The sequence below is a fragment of the Hylaeus anthracinus genome, unplaced genomic scaffold (assembly GCF_026225885.1).
Source record: "Hylaeus anthracinus isolate JK02 unplaced genomic scaffold, UHH_iyHylAnth1.0_haploid 2, whole genome shotgun sequence".
Classification (NCBI taxonomy): domain Eukaryota; kingdom Metazoa; phylum Arthropoda; class Insecta; order Hymenoptera; family Colletidae; genus Hylaeus; species Hylaeus anthracinus.
Genome location: NW_026534838.1, coordinates 5,380,135 through 5,402,143, shown reverse-complemented (window position 1 = coordinate 5,402,143; position 22,009 = coordinate 5,380,135). Strand labels below are relative to the sequence as shown.

The 22,009-nt window shown below is 38.9% G+C and overlaps 2 protein-coding genes across 5 annotated transcripts; both read right to left on the bottom strand.

The window, feature by feature from the left end:
- Positions 1–3,636: 3,636 nt before the first annotated feature.
- Positions 3,637–5,753, bottom strand: LOC128893075 (tumor protein p63-regulated gene 1-like protein). 2 transcript variants are annotated; one of them, XM_054153840.1, is made up of 6 exons: positions 5,427–5,753; positions 5,113–5,329; positions 4,855–5,031; positions 4,602–4,709; positions 4,159–4,292; positions 3,637–4,103 (listed from the first exon to the last, which is right to left on the bottom strand). In XM_054153840.1, the coding sequence occupies exons 1-6, from the start codon at positions 5,539–5,541 to the stop codon at positions 3,916–3,918; spliced, it is 939 nt and encodes a 312-aa protein (XP_054009815.1). In that variant the 5' UTR covers positions 5,542–5,753; the 3' UTR covers positions 3,637–3,915. The 2 variants fall into 2 exon arrangements, with proteins under 2 accessions (XP_054009815.1, XP_054009816.1); XM_054153841.1 differs by lacking the exon at positions 4,602–4,709 and having other exon boundaries at positions 5,427–5,750.
- A 123-nt stretch (positions 5,754–5,876) lies between these two features.
- Positions 5,877–22,000, bottom strand: LOC128893057 (intermembrane lipid transfer protein Vps13D). 3 transcript variants are annotated; one of them, XM_054153789.1, is made up of 22 exons: positions 21,267–21,991; positions 20,802–20,992; positions 20,501–20,732; positions 20,226–20,422; positions 19,970–20,137; positions 19,673–19,910; positions 12,827–19,602; positions 12,610–12,766; positions 12,315–12,543; positions 12,007–12,250; positions 11,560–11,928; positions 11,294–11,482; positions 10,897–11,220; positions 10,530–10,722; positions 10,264–10,446; positions 9,953–10,183; positions 9,453–9,479; positions 8,876–9,036; positions 7,633–8,802; positions 7,460–7,572; positions 6,959–7,388; positions 5,877–6,888 (listed from the first exon to the last, which is right to left on the bottom strand). In XM_054153789.1, exons 1-22 carry the CDS (start codon positions 21,361–21,363, stop codon positions 6,787–6,789), a joined length of 12,021 nt encoding a protein of 4,006 aa, XP_054009764.1. In that variant the 5' UTR covers positions 21,364–21,991; the 3' UTR covers positions 5,877–6,786. The 3 variants fall into 3 exon arrangements, with proteins under 3 accessions (XP_054009764.1, XP_054009765.1, XP_054009766.1); XM_054153790.1 differs by having other exon boundaries at positions 12,610–12,760; XM_054153791.1 differs by lacking the exon at positions 9,453–9,479 and having other exon boundaries at positions 21,267–22,000.
- Positions 22,001–22,009: the final 9 nt, after the last annotated feature.

The following is a 22,009-nucleotide window of genomic DNA, read 5'->3' as shown; positions in this document are numbered from 1 at the left end:
ATAGAAACGCATTTTTTTCCATAGATTGAATCCTTCTCCCATCCATCACTTACGACGTTTTGAAATATTTCGCAATTTTCGCCCAAAAATTGGTTTCGTCGCGATCAACGATAAATGATTTATTATTCGACGGATTTTGGTTTCGTTCCGACACTATTTGATAAACACTTGGATTCAACGAACGTTTAGAATTAACGAGCCTCTATATCCCTGAATAAATCTTCTAAATCCAAATTTATCTGTATGCTAATAATTCGTGTACGGACTAATTATTAATGTAATAATTTAACTAGAAACACGTTGTTTACGGTAATCGACGTACTTTTCGCGACGGGTGCACCCACGCAGGGAAATCAACTATTTCCTATCTCCTAAGGCTACACAGGTCCAACAGAATAACACCCTCGCTACCCAAATTAGTCAATTCCAGTACGAGACACCCACTTCCTGGTTAGAATCTACAACTGAGGAAATAGAATTGTTACGTTACGGGTGCTATCGTAATCCACAGGCAAAATTCGTCCAACGCGATTATACATACAGAATAAACCCAGCATTATCACGTTGGCTACCAGAACAATACTCTCGAAGCTTTTTACTGCGATTAAATTTTGTTTGAAGACCATTTGAGACTAGATAATAAAAACCAAGTGTTTATTTTTGTAACTTCATGAATATTTATCAGGTGAACTCGAAAGTAACGTCGTTTTTAAATACTTGTTTATCGCTCAACTCGTTGATTTTTATCGATCTGGCATCGAAAATTTGCACAATAGATGACAAAAGGCTGTTGATAACGATGGCGATTGCATAACTGATTAAAAATAGAAATTCATTAAAAATCTATTTGAATTTAATGTAAAAGTAACGACATTAATTTCCAGTCTACCTAATAAATAAAGTTAAATTCGATTCAAAATTAAATAAATGTCTTTTTAATACAAAAAGGGTCATTATACGCGCTCATCCTAATTTTGGACAACATCCATTTGAAAAAAAGAAAACAGTGCAGTGTCTAATTTCTTTGTAACGTCTCGATTCGTGTTCCTACCAGCTGCAGGAAGCCCGAGCCGAGTCCAGCGAGCTGAAGACTCGAATTTCAGGAATCCTGGAGATCCTGACGCGACAGATAGCCGCTCAAGAAAAACAATTTCTCCAGCTCACGGAGACCGTTAGGGACCTAGTGCGAGAAAAGTCGCGGCTACAGAATGCCCTGGAACGGAAACAAACAGAATCTGACACTCTCGAGGGTAAACTACAAAGGACTAAAGAACTGCTCGAGACGGAGAGGCTGCAACGTTGCAAGAACCTCGAGGAAAATGTACATAAGGCTTGTCAAACCGAAGACATTGACATAACAGAGTAAGAAAACATTGTTAATTAAGTATATGATAAGAATGCACGAGATTTTCCATTTTTCTGTCTGCTAAATCAATTAAAAGTGCAGTTGAACTCGCTTCCCACAGCTACACGAACTGCTGCTTAAGTATAAAAAGTACAGTTCTAGACAGAAAATGTAGAAAGTAAAATTATGGAAATATTCTTTAAACATTTGTGCATCCATGGGTGTGCGTAGAATTTAAAAATACTGCGTTGTTTATTATAAATTAAATAAAAACATTCTTTCGAATTAAAGGCCATCTAGCGGTGAATAGGCCGAACTAACGTTCGGAGTATGGTCAGCGCCTCTCTCGGGAAAACGCTCAAGTTTGTCCTCAATAGTTCCTTTTTTCGCCGCTAGATGGCGCTTTCTGGTGGTAATTTACCGACAGCTATCGGTACGTTACCATCGTGTCGGTAAATTACCACGAAGAAGCGCCATCTAGCGGTGAAAAAAGGAACTATTGAGGACAAACTTGAGCGTTTTCCCGAGAGAGGCGCTGACCATACTCCGAAAATTAGTTCGGCCTATTCACCGTTAGGTGGCTTCTAATTCAAAAGAATCTTTCTTATTTAATTTATAATAAATAACGCAATTTTTTTAAATATTACATGCACGTACGAATACACAAATGCCTAAAGAATATTTCCCTTAATTTACTTTATATACTTTCATCATAAAATATTAATTATTATATGTAACTGTAACTTGTATATCTTCTTCGTACAAATTTTAAACAGTTTTTGTTTTTATTTAAACGTATTTAATATCCCCATACGCTTTACCTTTATATTAAAATATTTTGATATTAATATTTATTTACTAAATAATCATAGTAATTTCGTACAATTTCGTACGATTGCGTTGGACTGATAACTTTTTGCCACCACGACTTACTTCCTCTCCTTCGATTAATCCCTAATTGCTAGGCAATTAAACAGATATTAAACTTTCGAGTTTAGAAGGATTTCCCTTGCCAAAGTTAGTAATCGTTCAACGAATCATTCGGGACAGCTGACACGTCCGTGCAATCAGTAACAGAAATCGCTAATTACTCCTATGACACGTACTTTCAACAATTAATGAAACGAAAACGATTTTCGTCCTTCTTGATTTTCATCTTACTATAAGTCCATTTAAAGTTAGACAAATTGCTACTATTACATTTGAATTACATGTTTATTTTAAAGTCAGTACAATATTAAAATCATCTTATAAAAAATGATAGTAAAGAAAGAAATATTTTGGCAATTTTGAACACGCATAAACTTTCTTATAAACTTCACGTTTCAATTGAAAACGTAAATTGGTATATTAAGTAAAAGTTATTGATAGTATTGCAAACTACATTCTTTCATTAATATTCCACAAAATAAACATTCCATTTTTGACAGAAGGATCTTCCAAGAGGAAGTCGATAAAGAGTCTATCTCGTCCCGCCCACCGAATGCACGCATCAAGAGTAAACACGATCTAGAGGAGTCATCCACCGATGGAACATTACTGAGAGAGTTGTTTTTCAGGAAACCAAGCATCGAGGAAAGCGGAACCTTGGACATCATCCCAGTTCTATCGGAATCAAGTCTGCAAATAAGACCTTCGAACTCTGTATTCTTCGTTTGACGAGTCACAAATATATCAGACGTTATTCGTACAAGAAAAATCTTCCTCTTTTTTAAGAAAAACTACAAATACTCGCTTTGAAGGATAATTATTATTATTTATTATTATTAAGCACAATATTTATAAAACATAGTTTTATATTTAGAAGATAGATGAATTATTCTAATGCAATGTACAGTGATGTCTGTTAAGTTGTTGTACAATTAAGATGCGAGGCCTGCAACTTAAAAGATAAACCAATATTAATGTTATAATGATACAATAATGATACAGTCAAGAACATAGAAAGTTCTCTTTTCTCTTTCACTTAAATTTTAGCTTTGTTATTTTTCGTCCCTATAAAAACTATCAACTAAACAGACATCCCTGAACATACATACTTATCTTTAAGTTCGTATCAGCCAGGTACTGCGTGAAAATACATATACATAATAAAACTCTTTATAATACACAGGTTATTTCGTTACATGTAGGATCCACCAGTAATAGTTGGAGGATGTAGAGATGATTTTAAAAGTTCATATGAAAACTTGTCCTATTTTACTTCGTTCGGTAAATACTAATCAACTTGCGTTCGAAACAAAGGTAATTATTTCGAGCACGTTATACGAAGCAGCTGCGCGTTACAGATGTGCAAACAAGGTAAAATAATGGCATGTTTTGTATGAATTCGTTTCAAAATGGAATGTAAAAATCGAACCATACATTAGGACCAAAGATTTGAACGAGATGAAATAATTACAAATTCATTCAAAGGTTTTTCTACATAAATTATACTTATATCGCTATAAGTTTTGATATTTTTTTATAAATGCTGTAAACTTTATAAATACATACATAGAAGATTAGAAATTGAAATACGAATCTCCACGATACATTGAAGAGAAATCATAATTATGCCAGCATAATCTTTAAAAGCTAACTTTACCCCGGATCTTAAAAAAGCCTAATGCATTTCTGTTGTGTACTAAGGCACCTAAGCCAAAGTAATTCTCTATGATAATAGATCCAGTTCTTATGGCACATTCTGGCGACAATAAACTTATAATTGTCGCATGTAAGCCATCAACGTCAAATTTTGCTTTATCCGCTTCCGAACCTAGGAAAAAGCTTTTGGTAATCATACAATTACCAGACATGAAAAATAAGTTTACCTTTGTACCAATACAATGGATGACTAGTATACGTGAGCCATGGAATGTTTTTTGCAAATGGATTCCATTTCTTGGTCAGCGGCAATGGAGTACCGCGATTCCACATCAATCTTATCCCAGATATGTATCTTTTCCTAATAATTAATTTCAATTCAATAAGGGATAAGTGTAAGTTATAAAATCTTGTTGAACACCATATACCAAAGAAATTAAAATTGTTAAAAATATGTTATGCTACCCACTGAAGCAATAATCTGTAAGCATAAGACTACAACTTCACATTTTTTGAAAAACTTTAAATGTGCAGAGGTTGAAAATCAAAACAAAATTTTTAGGATGCTTTATATTTGTTATACAATGCTAAGATAAGGCAACTAAAAGGTGCAAAGCAGTTTTGTTTTAAATTAAGAAGGGTACCAACTCTACTTAAGAGTTTAATGTACCTAGATTCAAATTGTGCAAGACCGGTACAAGAAGTAAGAGAAGACCACTCTTGACGAACTGCACAATTAAATATTGATGACACACCCTCTGCCAATCCACTTAATCTTCTAAAAATTGTCAAGTGTATTTGTTTATAAATAAATACAGTTTGTAAGACTACATTTTATAGTTCTTGTTCCATCTGATCAATGGCTATTTTGCCACCTATAATTAATTCTGGTATATTATCTTCAAGCTAATTATAATACTTACGGAGCTAAAGATGTAGATGGATAGACTAGTTCACCAGAAACCAGTGTATCAATTTCTGATAAAGGTACTCGATTATACTCAAGTATTTTTAAGGAAATAAAATCATATTTTACAGAGTAAAGAGCTTTTTTGGTAAGCACTATAAGTCTTTCCTTCTCAACATCCCATAAGCTTATTCTACAAATATTATTTTGAAACTTCATTGCAACATTGTACAGCAACTTACTAAAACTTCTATATATAAAGATGATTCCTCACTCTGTCAAGAGCCAGCTCCCAACTACATCCTTCTCTTCTTCATTTATCAAACTATCTTGGCAATCTTTTAGAGCTCTTTCCACAACTTCATTTCTATCCGTGAAGAAGGAATGTATATCGATATGTTTGAAAGGAATATTGCAAACATTCTTTGATGTTGGAATTTGATTCGCAGCATTGACTTCATTCTCTGTATTCCTTCTTGCGGTATTGATTCCTTACAAGTTATAATAAGTATGTATAAATAACATTGGTACATGATATTGTATTCAATGCATATGTACACTTAGAACCAAGATGAACAATAAACTTACCGTCGGTCACAGAAGTCGCGCTATTGGGATCATTGCCGTCATGATCTTTGGTGATCTCTAACGTTGCCGTTTCAAAATTTCCCGCTGGGCCCTCGTCAAAATATGTTTCGTCCATCGTTTGAGGTTATCGTATTCTCGTGTCTTAAGAAATCCAATTATACGACGTTCCGCATAAATTATTTCACGTAAGCGTCACAGCCAATATATTCATCTAAGAGCTTATTTCTGTCGCTCAGAATTAGGCTCACTTATTCGACTAATTCCAATCGAGAGTTGACGTTTCAAGTGATAGTGAAAGACGCCATGCTTTTAGAATCAAAATTTGCTACTGATAACACGTTATCGACTGATATAGCTTATACGTTCCTTCGCCTTGATCCCAAAGCAGGATAATTATGTAGATTGCATCGCATATAATACTGTATTAAAATTCAATAACAAGTGGAAAGATAAGGTATCGAACAAAAATAGAAGGATTCTTTATTAAATTATATCGACAGCGTGAAAATTTCGGGATGTAACAAATCTAGATAAATTGTATACAGTAGATTATACACGTCATCAACACTTTTGATACTTATTATTAGTTTATACACAGTGTTATTCACCAGACTCCGTAAATTCGTACTGTAATGTAAATATACATACTGTGTTTAAGCTGTACAAAGCCTTCAGCCTTACAAAAATTATTTAAATAGGGCTGATATTGCTGGTCTTACAGTATCTGTACAAGTTTTAAGTTAATATCTCCGCACCCACGACTGTTACAAGAAAAATGTACACTTAACGTTAACTTCTACGTTTAATATCATAAAAAATACAGTTTATCCAAGTCGAAGTAATTCGCAAAATATCAAACTCGTTAATAGAAAATTAATACCGTTCTCTACTCTATGTGAAAATTTTGGTTTTTGCGATTTCTCTTTACGCGGTATAGCTTTAAGTAGATTACATTCCCGTAAATAAATATCTTATTCGCCTATATTTTACACGTTATACACATATATATACATTTAATACAATATTAAAAAATCTCTCACGCATTACGGGAGACCTTCTCTTTTATCTCAATACCAGTATCAAAAGTATACGTGCGCTAGCTGTGCGACAACCAAATGTTCTCACGTTTTCTACGAATTGTATTAACGAACTGATACATTTCGTTAAGTTCCAAGTATTGATGGTGCCTTGCATCAGTCTTATCGTCAACTTAATTTAAGCGTAGTAAGGCATCCTCATGTGCACTGTTAAAAAAATAAACAAAGAGAAACGTAGAGAAATCAAAGAACTGACTAGCATACAACCTATACGTGATAAATAAAACCGAAAGTATAAAATATCAGTGCGCGGTGATCTGCAACTACTTGTAGTATTGAACGTCATCCACCATGTTATCCGACGAAGAAAGAGTCAAACTGTGTTCCTCGTGCATCCCCTTGGCGTAATTGATTTGTTGCGAAACCTGAAAAATAACAAACAATCAGAATTATCACTATGATATGATAGACTTCGGTTCGTCAGCTTATACGTACTCGTTTGGCCACTTCCTCGTTTTCGCATCGGACCTTCGGTCTCCTCAGAAGTTCAGGACCGTCGACGCTTACGTTCACTGCTGAATCTGATCTGGATATTAATTCTATATAATACAATGTTGCGCTGTTATTTTCAAGTTTATGCGTCGGTTGGCAATACAGCAGGTCTGCTAAGCTGACTTCGGTCACGACTCCTTTGGTTCCGCCAGAAATAACGCGTACCCTCTCGTTGGACACCAGCACCCTTAGATTCTCTGTACCACTCCGTAGACATTCGTACGCTACAAACAGTTCCGAGTAGTCATGATTGTTCACGGTATAGAGGAACTCTTGACCCTCTGCTTGTTGGCGGTTGTATGGCGGTAATAAGCCAGCGGGACCGCTCGCCACGCGAGGAGGCCTATCCCGCTTTGGTATCGTTCGATGAGCACTAAAACATGGTAAATAAACCTTAAGTACCATTGTTTTGAATTGAATTTATATCCTTGTACAAGTGTGTACCTTCTACTTGTTTCTCGTACAGCAGTGGCAGTTTCCGTGGCAAGATCTAAAACTCCTACAACCGGTTTGGTGATCGTCCCAACCACTCCTTTGCCGAAACCCGCAAAGAAACCCTGTAATTATTAGCCGATAGTATTATTAGTATTTACGCATGTATAAGCGTAGTTACGTACTGGAAATCCTTCGTTCGCAGCACCGTCGTATGTCTGCTTGAAGATGCTTGTAACACCGCCCAGTAAACCAAAACCAAAACCCTTCAAACCAGCTACTAAGTGGTCGCTGCTACCTGCGGTGTTGGCTCGTATTCTTTGTCTAGCTTCCTCGTGTCTTTCATCCATTATAACTCGTCCTATTCCATCTGACAGGGACTCTGTCACTTTAGCAGCCGAATTCGAGATACCATGCGTGACATTCTTCACTAACGTTTTAACGCTTCCTTCGTAGATTAAACCGGAAACCCCCTCGGTGACATCGTTCACGAACCCAAGGGGATTACCCAGAAAATCTACAGACCCTAGTATTACCGCGGCTTGCCACTTCAGTTCGTCTTTGTAATGTTTTATTATGGAATGTACTAAAAACTGAGTACTTTCGAATGGATGTTTTTTGAGGAAAGGGTCCAATTCGATCGTGGCGTCTTCGAATTTAATCAAGGTTAACCCTAATTGTCTCTTTATCGCTTGAAGATGTCGAGGCAGCTTCATAGTGGTGAGCACGCTCAATTTTATCTGACTAGGGACAATTTTTAAAGCGCCAAAGTAGTATCGTTTCGCGTGTGCTGCAGACACTTCGGAAATAAATCGTTGAGCCTTAAAATCGTTCTCGTCTACTGGCACCTCCAATTCCGATCTTCCTGCTCCGACGAACGCGGCCAATTTCAAGATCAGCTTTTCTTCCAGATGTATACAAAGTGGCTTTATGCTCACGATCACGTGTTTATATATCTCTGCATTCTGATTTTTAGACTTCAGCTTTTCAGCGACCACGTGTATCGACGGTCTGGGTTCACTTTCCGTACGCGTAGATCGAGTTACATACAAGACAGACGTGCATTGTGCTTCGAACAACTGATTGTCAATTTGTATGTCTTCTATGCTTAAGTCTAGGGTGGTATTGGCAGGGGTTTGTACAAGTTCTAACGAAATACCAGCCAATCGGGCAAACAGCAACTCCTCGACAGGTCTTCGAGACACGATTGATAATCCGAGACCAGCTGTTAAATTAACTCTCAGTTCTAATTCACGGGAATTTAGGTTCTCAGCATCTGTATTTATTTGTGTTGGCCGGTGACTGACGGCAATGTGTGACCAATCGCGTTCTTCCAGCAAAGCGAAGGTTTTTTTCTGCAAAGAACGATTGGTCATTGGAGCGCAGCTTCGACACTTCTCTTACGATATTTTGAAAAAGCATATATACCCGTTCTTTGATATCCAATACTTGTAACACTCGAGTTGGGCCATCAGTTGTTACTCTGACAGACAAGAAACCAGATCCCGGTCGCAACTTTTGTCTTCCTACGCGTTGTTCGATCGGTGGAGGACTGCTGTGAATTTGGGGACCCAATACCGCTTCGCTCCCTAAAAAATATAATTACAAAGTCTGTGCATAAAGCGCACGTTGATAAGGATTAAGTGGCTGCATAAACGACTCGAAGTTAAGATACATATGTTATGTATGTAGAATCTTTTGTTTCATGCATCGTTCAAAGACATCAGAATGACACAGAGTAAATGTTCCAGTAACTGTCGATGTCCCCGTAACTGGCACTTTGTTTATTTTACTTGACAGAGAAATAAATTTTTTTTTAGGTTAAAATAATTAACGGTAGCAGCAATGAGGACATCTGTTACGATCATTTACTAAGACATGTCTTTGAACAATTTAATGCTCATAGCGCTAATTAAGAAAAAAAAACAAGCGAAAGTGTGCATAATACTTATACGTAAATTTATAAGCAACGGACGAAATTAGTGTACTCCGAATCTATACGTACACATTTGCCAACGGGCGACACTGCCGCCTGCAACATTCATTATCAATTTAAGCTTCACGAGTCATTATTAGAACAATATACTTTCGGAAGAAAAACGGGGTCGAAAACCATAAACTTCAAATCAATCAAACAGGAATACACAAACAACGTTACAGAAGTTTTTCAATTGGTTTGTATCTTCACTTTTACAGCCACTTTATTTGGTGAAGCGAACCTTTGAAGTTTCTTATTCAACTGATGAATTAAATAAAATAAAAGAAATAATTTGCGTGGCACTAGTGATCCTCACAAGAGAAACTTACGATCAGAATGAGCTATTCTTCCGCCCAAAAGACGCTCATCCGGATCATAAGGTTCTCTCGTCAGTAAAAGCTTTGATAACTGAATAAAATAGCAATGGATACAATGGAGAACTAACAAATACACGTGTCAAAATAAAGGGTGAAAATAGGCTTCGCCAATGAATTATTCCAAATACATTTAATATCGTCGTGTCAAACCTTCGTGTAACCCCATGAATCCATCTTTTGACTGAACGCACATATTTTTATGCGCGCAGCACAATCGACCATCATCGGTAAACCGCCAGGTTTGTGTCGATCTTCTTCTAGGATCAGGTTTCCTTAACGCAAGCGCGCAATATGTAAACGGTTGAGGCGCAGTACCAGCGATGTCTAGAACCAACACCATTTCCGGGGTTTTCGAATGCTTATCTCTCGGTGGACTGGAACCTAATTTGTGAAAGCAATCTCTTAAGAACGATTTAAAAACAACAGACAGAGTCAACGATGCAAATTCTGTTACTGCACACCTTCGTGTTGCAACTGACCGTCACCGGTCATCCTCCACAACTGGGATCTGGCCCCGTATTGCTTTCTTCGCAAAGCAACCCAACCACCAGGACCAGCTTCTAAGACCAATCTTTGCGTCTCGACGTCTAGGGGATCTAGACCACCCTCTCCTGTCCCCAGATCACAGTCAGTTTTAAATGTTCCTGGATTCAACAACCACGTTACTTATAACAATTGATTTTCGTGGCAAATATCATCAGCATTAAAAACACTAAGTAGGAATTACCCGTGAAGGCGATGTAAATAAAGTTCTCATAAGTCAGACCTCTGCTCTCTCCGAGTATATTCAAATCGTACGTAGCTGTTACACCTCCAGGTGCTGTTAACACTAAACCAGCAGACTGTATTGGTTCATCCAGCGCATATGGTACCGATGAATGAGGTCTCACGGTCCATTGTAAATTGTCGTGTACGGTGACCTATAAAAATAGTCTTGAAAATGATTCCTAATTAATTTGGTTAAATGGTTTAGTGAATTAAAACGGATAATAAAGTTGTTAGCGTGTAGCTACTTGAATAAACTGAAAAAAGTTATATAATAAATGTTAAGACAATGAAAGCGTGTTCTCTATCGAAGTTCAACGAATAATTACCTGATTAACCACTAGAGCAACTTCTGAGAAATTATCAACTCTTATAGGCGGTGGCATAGTGTCTGCATCTGTAAACACTATAAAGTACGTGCTTTCTTGTAAAACCACGTCTACTCGAAGAAAATGCATTCTCCCTGCCGCATCCCTAATGTTAATGGTCAGCGAATAGTTATCGTCTAGTTTGATACCACCTGACCACATGCAATCTTTGACATCCATGATACGGACGCACAACAGTAAATCTTTATCAAGACGTGGCCAATGAAACGGCATGTGACAGTCTGGCATTGTTCTAATGTACGTTGCCTGAGCATCTGGGTGACTCTGAAAGGAACAAAGCATAATGATTATTCTCATGCATAATAAACAATTATATAGAATTGTAGGTTGTACTAACAATTGTTGTGGTGAAACATTTTTGTGCCAACTCTAGCGTACAACTCGACTTATTATGCAATTGATATCTAGGGGACAATGTAACTACAGTCGTAGCTCTATATTTTCCTCTCGCTGTCCGAGTAGCCACACTGATCAGATACACTATATCAGGTCGACCATCACGCAAAGATATTCTAAGACGGTGTACCTAGAAATATTTAAAATTAATTCGTTCGAAATATGTCATTTATCTATAGCATGAAGAGCTATTTATGACTTACATACCTGTATTCCAGGCTGTAAGTAAAAGTGCTGGGACCACTGTGGTACTCCCTGAGGATGCACCGCAGTGCCAACCCTAACCGATAAAGTTCTGCTTGCTTCTTCATCGCTGAAAGAGAACAATAATGGTGCTACCATTCTAGCCTTTTCATGTTCCTCGAACTGTCCAGCTGCTTCAACTCCGACACCCTCTTGCCGAAATACCAGAGGTAAACCTGTTTTGTTTATAATCCAATACGGCGCAGTAATGTTAATTTGAGTGGCGGAACCTTTTTCTATATTAACAGCTGCATGTAGAAACAATATCCTCCCAGAGGAATCCGCCAGTCGAAGACGAGCAGTGAAAGAACTTGTGTTTGGTGGCAATAACATCTATGGAAAACATGCTTATTTTAAGTATCGCCAAGATATTAACGAAATTAAAACGTGAAAGGAAGAAAATTTATTCACCGATCCTGGTCCGGAATAACCATCTAGTTGTATCGTAATCTCTAATTGCTCTTCGATATCTACCGTGTGCAAGTCGGCGCTACCACCAGGTAGAATACGACCACTTTCTGTACCTACTTCGAAGAGCAATTCATGTGGCAATAAATTGGTTAAAGTGAGCGGAGCCATCACGGTTATCGTGTGCGCTGGGAGCATTACACTCGTATCCAATGGATAATTGTCTCGCATCACTGCTACGCACATTCTACAACGATATAACGATATATCAATTCATCGAATTATTCTACTTCAACAGCATGGAGACCTACCTAAATATATTATTGTGATTAGCTCTACACGTAATACGATTTTCTATGACTTCCAGCGGTTTCTTCACCACTGTCCAATCTATCGTTTCTGTACAATATTGGAATATATTATTTAAATGTATAGGTTTCAGACACATTTGCACACCGGTATGCGTTAAAGGTACCGATATAGTGGACTGTGCAGGTACTTGCAGAATTCTATCGCTAACAGACAGAGTCAGAGGTAGATCTAAAAGAAGAGAACGTTCAAATATTCATGTCGTTTGGTTTGTATCGTATAATCAAGGAGACCTACATTCGAAGTGATTTAAAGACTTCTCCATTTTAATCTCCACCATGTGTCTTAATTTGTTCGATATTTGTAAAGCTGATCTAACAGTTACTAATTTTCTAGCTGATCCCTCTAATTCGACTGCAAATACTATTCTAGCCTTTGCTGTTAACATCTGAAACTGTAATCAATCGTTTTTAGGTGCAACAATGATTAATATGCGAAAGTATAATTTATTTACCAATCGTTCATTCGTCTGTGAACCAGTTATATTTCCATTTACATGTCGAAAGTATATCCCAACGCGATCTACTGTAACAGGGTCTACTGCTCTCCAGCCATCCACAAGTACTGTGATCTGATGTCTTCGGACTGTATGCGTGGCGTGGTGCCTCAATTTTCCTCTCCCTTCAAAGGTGAAGGGAACAGTGTCGCCCGAAGTGACTTCAATCCACGTATCATCCTTTTGAAAATCGTTTTTCGCTTTGAAATTGTGTCCAACATCCTTAGTATCATCCGCGGTAGCGATGATAGTTTTGAACCACAATTTACATCCCGTTTCATTTTTCAATGCAAACGGAATGAAAGGTAGTCTACGTCGGTACGCCTGTCCATTTCCCGATGGTTTGTTCACGTTCATATCTTTAATGGAAGTCAAGTAGAAATCTTGCATCCAGTTATTCTTGACTAACTCTATCAGTTCTATCAACGTTGAAGTGACGTTAACGTCAACGGAATCCTGAGAATCTACAGACACCTGCAGTCTCTGCGAATTAAGGGAGTTCATCAACGTCTGTTCCCATTGAATGGTAGCACGCCAAGGTTCGATGAAAGGTTCCCAGCCACTGAGAACTCTGTTATAGTAATCGATGCTGAAAGTAGAAGACAGAAGACCCGGTCCTACGCAATCCTGTCTTAAACTGAAATCTAACAATGAGATTTCCAGCAATGGCACGTCGGCATCTCTACAATCGTCTATGATACATATCCTTGCACAGGAAGTTTGTAAATCAACAGTATGGAAAATAGACTCGTTCTTCGTATTAACGTCAGAATTAGGTACCGCGTTTTGCGTCAACCACAAGGCCGCTTCGTCCAATTGGCCATTGCAGAGTTGCAACGCTGCCCTGCAATCGGACTCCATGAACCCAAGGGCTGTTAACTTTTGTACTTGTATTTCGAGAGAGGTCAACGCTTCGTTCGAGCGTTGCTTCGCTACCAAAGTCTGTTTCGGAAGTGAGCTGAGCATCCTGGAAAACATCGTCACGTCGTGATAGCTCAATCTCACGCACAACGGCTGTAGTTGTACTTCGAGACACTTCTCCTGTGTTAGGTCTAAGCTAGCCCCTACAGGGTCGATTATAGAGAGAGCAGTCTCTTCCTCTAATCCTAGGATGCAGGAGAACAATTCGCAATGAGACAAATTACAGGAGAGAGGTTTCTCTCCTTCTTGAGGGGCAGATCTGTACGAAAGAACGGCTGTACTCTTTAGAATCACAGCATTCGTATCACGGACCGACGTGTCTTCTACAATCACCAATTCTGAATCAGTGATATTGATCTTTAATTCGAGCGGTATAGTAGCTGGAGCATTGTTCTCATTTTCTTGATTACTTTCCATAGAATAGGTAACTATTCCAAGAATAGGTTCCGGCTCTGGAGAATTTAATATTAAGAAGTCTCGTACAGCTTCCCACCAGTCCAGTATAGCAGTCAAACGCATACTGTGCACGAGAATAGTTGTTGCCGCGTTCACCTTGCGTCTCCTGTGATGTACCTCGGCCTGTACGCGATTCTCGTTGTTGGAATTCCTCAAAGGCTGCAAAATACTTGTGAAAACGTTCGACTGGCTACTAGCGGGCTCATCCTGAAACCGCATGTCCGTGATCAATATCTCTTGAGACACTAGATCTATATCCTGCGAGCCATCGCTCAATGAATCCAGAGTCAGCCTAGATTTGATGAAATTGATACACGCTAGAGCCGCGATATTATGATTCGGATGTAACTTAACGGTGACGTTGACCAACTCGAGAGTTATGCATGATTTCTTCCAAATCGTTTCTCGATTATCTACATTAACCATGGAGTACTCAACGGTTTGATTCAAATCTTGCATGAACAGCCGTAAGTCGTCCAAATTTTCTCCGATATTGTAAGAGAGAAGACCTCGAATTAGCATGTATTGAGCGGGATCTAAAGCGCAATCCATCGTTGACAGTGTCCCGTGTATACTCAAGTCAGGAATTTCTCTGCTGATATAGGTGTCCAAATTTCTTTCAATGCGTAGCTTCAAGTGACACATCTCCGTGAGTAAAGATGATCCAAGTCTCTTGATAAGAAAGCCACCAACGACCAGAGTGTCTATATTTTCGCTCTGATCGTCGCAGTTGACTCTCTTGGCTGCATAAACATCCATGTTGACCAATTCGAGAAACATTATATCTAGCAGACATTTGTCCATCACTTCGGAAATTGCAAATTGGTTGTGAGCGGTCAGTTCTCCCAAGTCCAACAGTATCAATTCATCAGACCTCGAACTAACTGGCAATAAAATCACAGGCGCGCCCGCGTGAAGTTCCAATGATAACCTCATGCTTCGTTTATTGGTATCTATAATAGCTCCAACACCAGCCTTCAAATTCGCCATGATGGTCCACAATTGTGAAAAGTGACAAAAAAATGCCTGAAGTTCCGCTACGAATCTCTGAGTATGTACATAATGGACTGCGGACATTTCTAATTTTAATTGAGCGTCATAAGGTCGTTTCTCGGTGTCTATATAACTTGAATACTGAAAGTTCAGAGCTTTCCTTCCCGAGGATAGAAACCTCTCCCTGTAAAACCTCCCGTGCGGCGTCAGATCTAGCAAGGACATGGATCCCAACGACCCTGATACTTTCGTCTTTCCATTCGCCTTTAAAATATGCATATTGGCATTGGACACGTTGGCTTTCGCAATTTCTCTCTCGGACTGTATTAGCACCAATGTCAACGATCTAACTTCTATTTCTGTTTCCGATCGCAAAGGCAGATTGTCCGCCTTGTCTAGTTGATCCACATCGATGGACGTTTGATGGGTGGCAAGTTTAGGATTGGCTCTCGACGGTCCTGCGAATCCGAAGAAATCGAAAACCACCATCCAAGACTCTACGCTTATTACCAAATCCAAGCAGTTGAAATCGACGGTAACGCTTTTCTGATGAAACTGGTCCTTTGTTGGCTGATCAGGATCTGGTTCGGTTATCGTGATGCTCATTAGCACTAGATTTTCTTCGCTCGTAGACGCACCAGGTGACGGAGGTGGAGTATTCGGTGTGTCCACTAATGAAACTGGTTTCCGACGCCAATGAGCAGGAATTGTACCGTACAACGTGTCGGTCTCTAATCTGTCAGGCAAACTTCCACGTCCAAACTCGCTTCTGAACTGCTGCACGAATGCAAAGTCTGGACAGGACTTCGAAACGCCAGCAGGAAGCTTTGCGCGCGTCGGTGCTGATGATTGCATCATGCATCGATGTCGCGTACCAATAGGACATAACAAATCTTCCATCAGCAGAGAACGCAAGGCAACCTGAATGGTGGATTCATTTCTTTGCAACTTCTCGTACTTAGCAACGAAATCTCTCATAGACAATTCGACTAACGGTTGTTCTAGGAGGCCTTGTTTTAATTCTACGCTCAGCGTGGGCAATTCGAATAAAACCTTAATGGAAAGATCAAGCTTATCGGAGTAAGTCGGTACCTTGTTCATCACTTGTGACTTCTGGACAACTGGTACCGCTACAGGCATTGAAAACAATCTATTTATCGTATCCAACAGTTGTTCGTACTGTCCTCGAGACAAAGATACTTTCAGAGGCGTCATCACGACTCCGTGAACCTGAACGATTGGATTATTCGAGAACTCGTCGATGAAATAACTGGGACTTTGCGCCAACGCGTTTTCTTTTTCAACTACAATTTTTAAGACGGTATCGTGTAGAATTGGTTTACCCGACTCTTTACAAGAATACATCTCTTCTGCTCTTAAAGGTAAATTGCTGTGACCCTGGCTATGGGGATTAGCAGATATTTCAAGAGAATACAAATTCATATCTCGAACTTCCAACGTCAACTTATGCTTTACCATGGACCCAAGATTAGGCTCGTGTTGCAAGAACATCGTACCCAGATGAGCAACAAATACTTGACGACTATGGGATGATCGGGGTATCACCAATACAGGACTATCGAGAAGTATGTCCAACTTCAAAGATAAGGTACTTGGATTCTCTAAGTCTACAGATAGGCTTGGTAAACGTCTACGCGGTGGTATTGTCCAATCTTCCGCATTAACTAAGCCAATAGCCATATCCGTGGCCGCAGCGCTAATCTGGCGAGCAAGATTCTTCAAATACTGTTTAAATTCATCAGCACACGAACGTAGTTCGGAGAGCAAATGAGGAGCATGTGTATACCATACGCTGCCTATACGTATCGTTAGATCTATCAACGTCTCCGTTCCGTCCTGCTGTTGCGCGCTGGATTTGGTACAGCGATTCGCTGAGAATCGGAGTGCCTCTGGCTGGTTGGATAGACTAGTAAAATGTTCCAGTTGTTGTTGAGGTGGATCTGCGATAGGGTCTCTTCCAACGCTGATAATTCGTTGATGCGTTTTGCCAGTTGATGTTTGATCCAATACTTGGAGACCTCCGAGCGATCCAGAAATCGAAGTGTGTACTGCTAAAGTTGCTTGTATACGAGCATCGCACATTGTAGCAGTGGCAATCTTTTGACCTACCAAATGATTATCATGCATTACCGCCCGCAAAAGTAAAACGTTCAATCTATGAAAATCGAAAGTTATTTCCGTCCTGGTCGAAACTTTTGGCTCTACGGTCATATTCGAAAGCGATTCCTGTCTTTCTATGTTTTTCCTCAGTTTTCGAGATGGAAATATTCGCCTATAGAATCCCATCAGTTCTACTATTGTTTCTTGATTGGCGATAATGTCCAAATTGTTGAACTGTATGTTGGCAACTCTCAAATTTTCCAAATTATCGTATACCAATGTTAACTCGACAACGATTAAAGCTTCAGAGTCCATCTTGTCCAGTTCGATGAATGAATTATTTCTTGGAGACTGAGGATTCTTGGTTTTACTTGCCAAGGTAGATAAAGCATTATTCAAAGCGACAGGAGAAGTTAGTCTCTTCGATAGCGTAGGATCAGGAGATCCCGGAGACTCTGGTGAGACAGGTGACGTCGGTTCCGAGTCTCTTAAACTACCAGAAATACTATCCATTCCAACATGTTTGTGACTGGCTACTAATAACTCAAAGTCAGGACCAAATTCTTGAAGAGCGTCGACGAGAAGTAACCCATGCACCGACAAGGAAACATTGACATCGGCTGTCCTTCTACTAAAGGCAGCTCTAACTCCAGAAACTTGAAGCTCTGCCACACTGCGACCTCTAGATTGCAATTCGAAGGTCATTTGATCGATAATGAATTGAACCATCACTACGTGGCTCCCACCCTTGTCCGCATTTTCTTCTTTCTTTGGACTCTCGGGTTCTAAGTTGACCACGTCTGTTTGTGGAATTCCGGTAGACTTCGAGAAACTTGAAAGCAAAGTATACATCAGTCTGATTGCCTCTACCTTTTGTTCGTTGACATGTACTACTAATCTTGGCAGATTTCCCGACACCGTTACAGACGGAAAGTTTGGATCCGACGTAGAGAAAACGCGTCTCTCGATTTGCAATGATATATTGAAACGCTCCAAAACATGTAAGCTAGACATTCCTCTAGTTCGTACGTGTTTCCAATTATCTTTTACTTTTCCTACTAAAATCTGCAAATCGACCAAATCGATAGAATAATGATCGTACAGCTTTTGGTGCAACGCTGTTTCCGATATGGTCTGAAAATCTTGAACGGAACCATTTTCTTGGCTGCCAGGCGGAGTTGAGCAAGGTGTCTCGAATCTCTCGTCTTCGTCGTCGCTATTTGTTCCTGAGCCTGGCTTCATAATTACTTCGTCATTTTGTACATAATTCGTTAAATGAAGTTTACCAAAGTCGACAACTACAACCGCGGCATTGGAATCCGTAAAATTTTCTACTAACAAAATCTGAGGTGCGGATATGTTGAACTGTAAATCCCACGAAGAACGGTACACGAAGTCCCCTTCCAAAATTTGTTCCCAATTTTTTATAAGTTGTCTTCGCGTTCTACGCTTCATTGCTTGAAATCTTTGATTGGACGATGACCTGTGCGGCTTGCACATAAAATCTATGAGCCAATGTATCACGGTAGGATTATAAACGATATCCAGAGACTTCGAGTTAACGTGTAAAGAGTGATCAGCACTCAAGTGCAACGGGCGTTTTTCATAAGTCATCTCGAACAAATGCTGTGGCAATTGGTTCGTCAATTTCTCCGTGGAGCTACGTGTCCGCGATGTTGCGAACGACATTACTTGAGGTTGTACCAAAATTGGAAAAGTAGAATTTTCGGTGAGATAGTCGTGCAAATACAACGCTCCCAAACTGATAAAAAACTTGTGTGATCCAGACCTTGGCCTCGAATCGTAACTTAAATTTACTCGTTCGAATTGTAACTCTATTACAGTTTTTGTACATTCGTTATCGCTCTTCGTTGTGCAAAGTGAAACAGCGCCTTTCGATAACGTGAAATTAAATTGTCCGAATACAGTATCGCGACGTAATAACGTATCGTCGTCTATAGTATCTGCTAAAACATCTAGAAGTTCCCCGTCGAAAGTGGACGATGTGCCCTGAGTATTTGTATGCGGTGCCTTCGAATACCACCCCCACCACTGTGGAAACCATTGTTCGAGCATTCCCCGAGGTTGCGGTACATTGACATCCGAATTTGGAACAGGTTTTGGCGGCCTAACTCTTTGCATCGCTATTTCTCTTAATACCCTAAGTTCGTCAAAACTTCTCTCTTGTTCAACCTTTTCCTTCAACTGCTTATTATCTGCTGGTAAAATACTAGTTGGCGTCCCTACAAAATAATACTGTTTAATATTAAGTAGTCGCAAACGACAAACGTTTTATGAATCTTAATTAAGTACCTAGTAATTTAGTGTAAGTCTCGACGTACAAGATATTCTCTTTGCCTCTTTGAAGCATATCTTCCCAACATAATTTAGGTTTAAGAGTTTCCCTACCAATGTGACATCGCGCTGCATATTTCCACCATTCTTTAGGTGCCGCAGAGACGCTAACTGACGGACGGCAGCGTCTCTGTTGCTTGCGACGATCTATATCTTTCAGGCCTTTTATGCACTTGATTATTTGTTCGTATTGCACCTAACAAAAAAGTAGCTAGTACTTTGCATTAATATACTCGCTTAAATTTAACAACTTACATCTGTAATACATAGGGGAACATCGTCCAACAAAAGATCTACGATGATTCTCGGTTTGTTTGTAGATCTCAATGGTCGTTCAGACCTATCTCTTTTAATATGTGCTCTTGCACTAACAGGCGACAGAATGTGCTTTTTTATTATGTTCTTTGGCTCGCTCATAGCAATCTAACAAGAAACGAGTATTATTTAATGAACTACCAATCGATCTATTTTAAATGTTATTCAGATAATTTATATAAAAATAAATATATACAGCTAAATCACCGAGATTGAGAGAACCAAAAAACTCGTCGGATTTCAGGTGATTCCAGTAAACAGAAAGTCTATCAAGCTCCATAAGTTTAAAGGAAGCATCTGTAAGGTTCCATGAAGTAGAACCAGGTATCCACGTAGCATCGCAACTTTGAGCAGTTAAGGCTCCTATAGTCACACCAAGGGCAATGCCACTATCTATCAATTAAAATCATTTTCCAACTGTATTCTTAACAATATGACTTTTTATCTGAATAAGTAAATTCTTCCATTTACCATCTGATAATGCTACCCCATCTTCATATCTTATGTGGACATCTTTAATGTTAAGTTGCAAATTTTCAATGATATTTGTTACTAAAGAGGTGCCATAATTAACCCAAGAACTATAACTGGTAGCATAATAACCAGGATCACGTTCTGTGTCTGCTCTCCATCTTGCTTCTAAAGAATCTAATCTACTCAGTTTACATTCTACTATTGCTTGTTCCTCTGCTTCATTATCAAACTAAAATTTAATATTTAAAAATGAATACAGAGATTCGCAAATAACACAGGAGTATTAAAATGCATGTACCTCATCCAAACTTATTGGTCCTGCTACTAAATAAAGTTGTTCTATGACTATGACCCAAGATGCTGTCCTTATTTGACGAACAGGTACTTGCAGCCTGACTTTACCTATGAAACCTGCCTTTATTTCCACTGGTAATCCAATGTGACGTAATGCTTCCTTCTTTAATGGCAAATTTTCTAATTCAACCTCCCCTAATAAAGAATGCACATAGTTTTAGGCATGAATATTCATTCTATAAATCCTAAGAGGAACTTAATGCTACCATAAATTCATATTTGATAAAGATCAGCCTTGAAATTTATTTTGATAAACTGTCCAAGGTACAATATAACACATGACGAATTATAAATATTCGAGCAAAATTGTGATGGTATTATCAATAAAGAAATGTTGTCAGTAACATATTCCAAAACAAATTCATTTCTAAAGTTACACAAATGACTCAAAACGGAAGCATAACCTTACCTGACAATAAAGCAATGCTTAGTTGATCTGTGTTCAAATTCTCAACATACTTTCCCAGGTAATTATTCAACACCCAGGCTACAAGTCCTTCCAACATCTTGAAAAACTGGAAAGTTTCTTAACAACTATAAAAATGTACTTAGAGGCAGAAGTAGGCATAAATAACCTGCTTAGGTTATGTTCTCCGAGTTTTATTTAAACTTTCGAAATTCACGAAATAACAGCACTAGTGGATCGTAACGACAACAAAGTACGATTATTCTCAAGTAAACGCAGCATTTTTCATGTCCGTTTGCTACTGCGTTTATAGCGAAAACCACGAAATTCCCAGTTAACACCAGAAGTCATATCAAACGAGTCATTGATCGCACACCGCCGGTTGAAAGTGTTACAAAATGTTTCGACATTCTCGATAAGATTTTGAAAGCTGAAACTTACAGTTTCTTTACGCACAAACTTTTTTTTATCAATTACTCCATAACATAAGACTTCAATTCAGCGATAGATCATATAGATATGTCGTTTCGTGTATTATTAGACGCACGAGGAAATGCATTCGCGATCAACCGTTATATATTTTTAAGATTTTACGGAATCGTTAAAAACATTCGCCAATTACACGATGAAAGAAATAAAAATTCGTTTCTTACTCTTCTAATAATAAGCACAATTCCCCTCTATCTTTTTCATGCAATTCACGTTCGCATTAATAAGTGCACGCACGATGCACTTTTACCGCCCAA

Excerpts from the sequence above, each read along its gene's own strand:
- LOC128893075 (XM_054153840.1), bottom strand. The coding sequence starts at position 5,541 with ATGGACGAAACATATTTTGACGAGGGCCCAGCGGGAAATTTTGAAACG. Across the intron at positions 5,330-5,426 it reads CGCGACTTCTGTGACCGACG|GAATCAATACCGCAAGAAGG; the intron begins GTAAGTTTATTG and ends ATAACTTGTAAG. Across the intron at positions 5,032-5,112 it reads GGGAGCTGGCTCTTGACAGA|AATAAGCTTATGGGATGTTG; the intron begins GTGAGGAATCAT and ends TAATATTTGTAG.
- LOC128893057 (XM_054153789.1), bottom strand. The coding sequence starts at position 21,363 with ATGTTGGAAGGACTTGTAGCCTGGGTGTTGAATAATTACCTGGGAAAG. Across the intron at positions 11,221-11,293 it reads AATGTTTCACCACAACAATT|AGTCACCCAGATGCTCAGGC; the intron begins GTTAGTACAACC and ends TGTTCCTTTCAG. Across the intron at positions 7,389-7,459 it reads GTACGAGAAACAAGTAGAAG|TGCTCATCGAACGATACCAA; the intron begins GTACACACTTGT and ends ACCATGTTTTAG.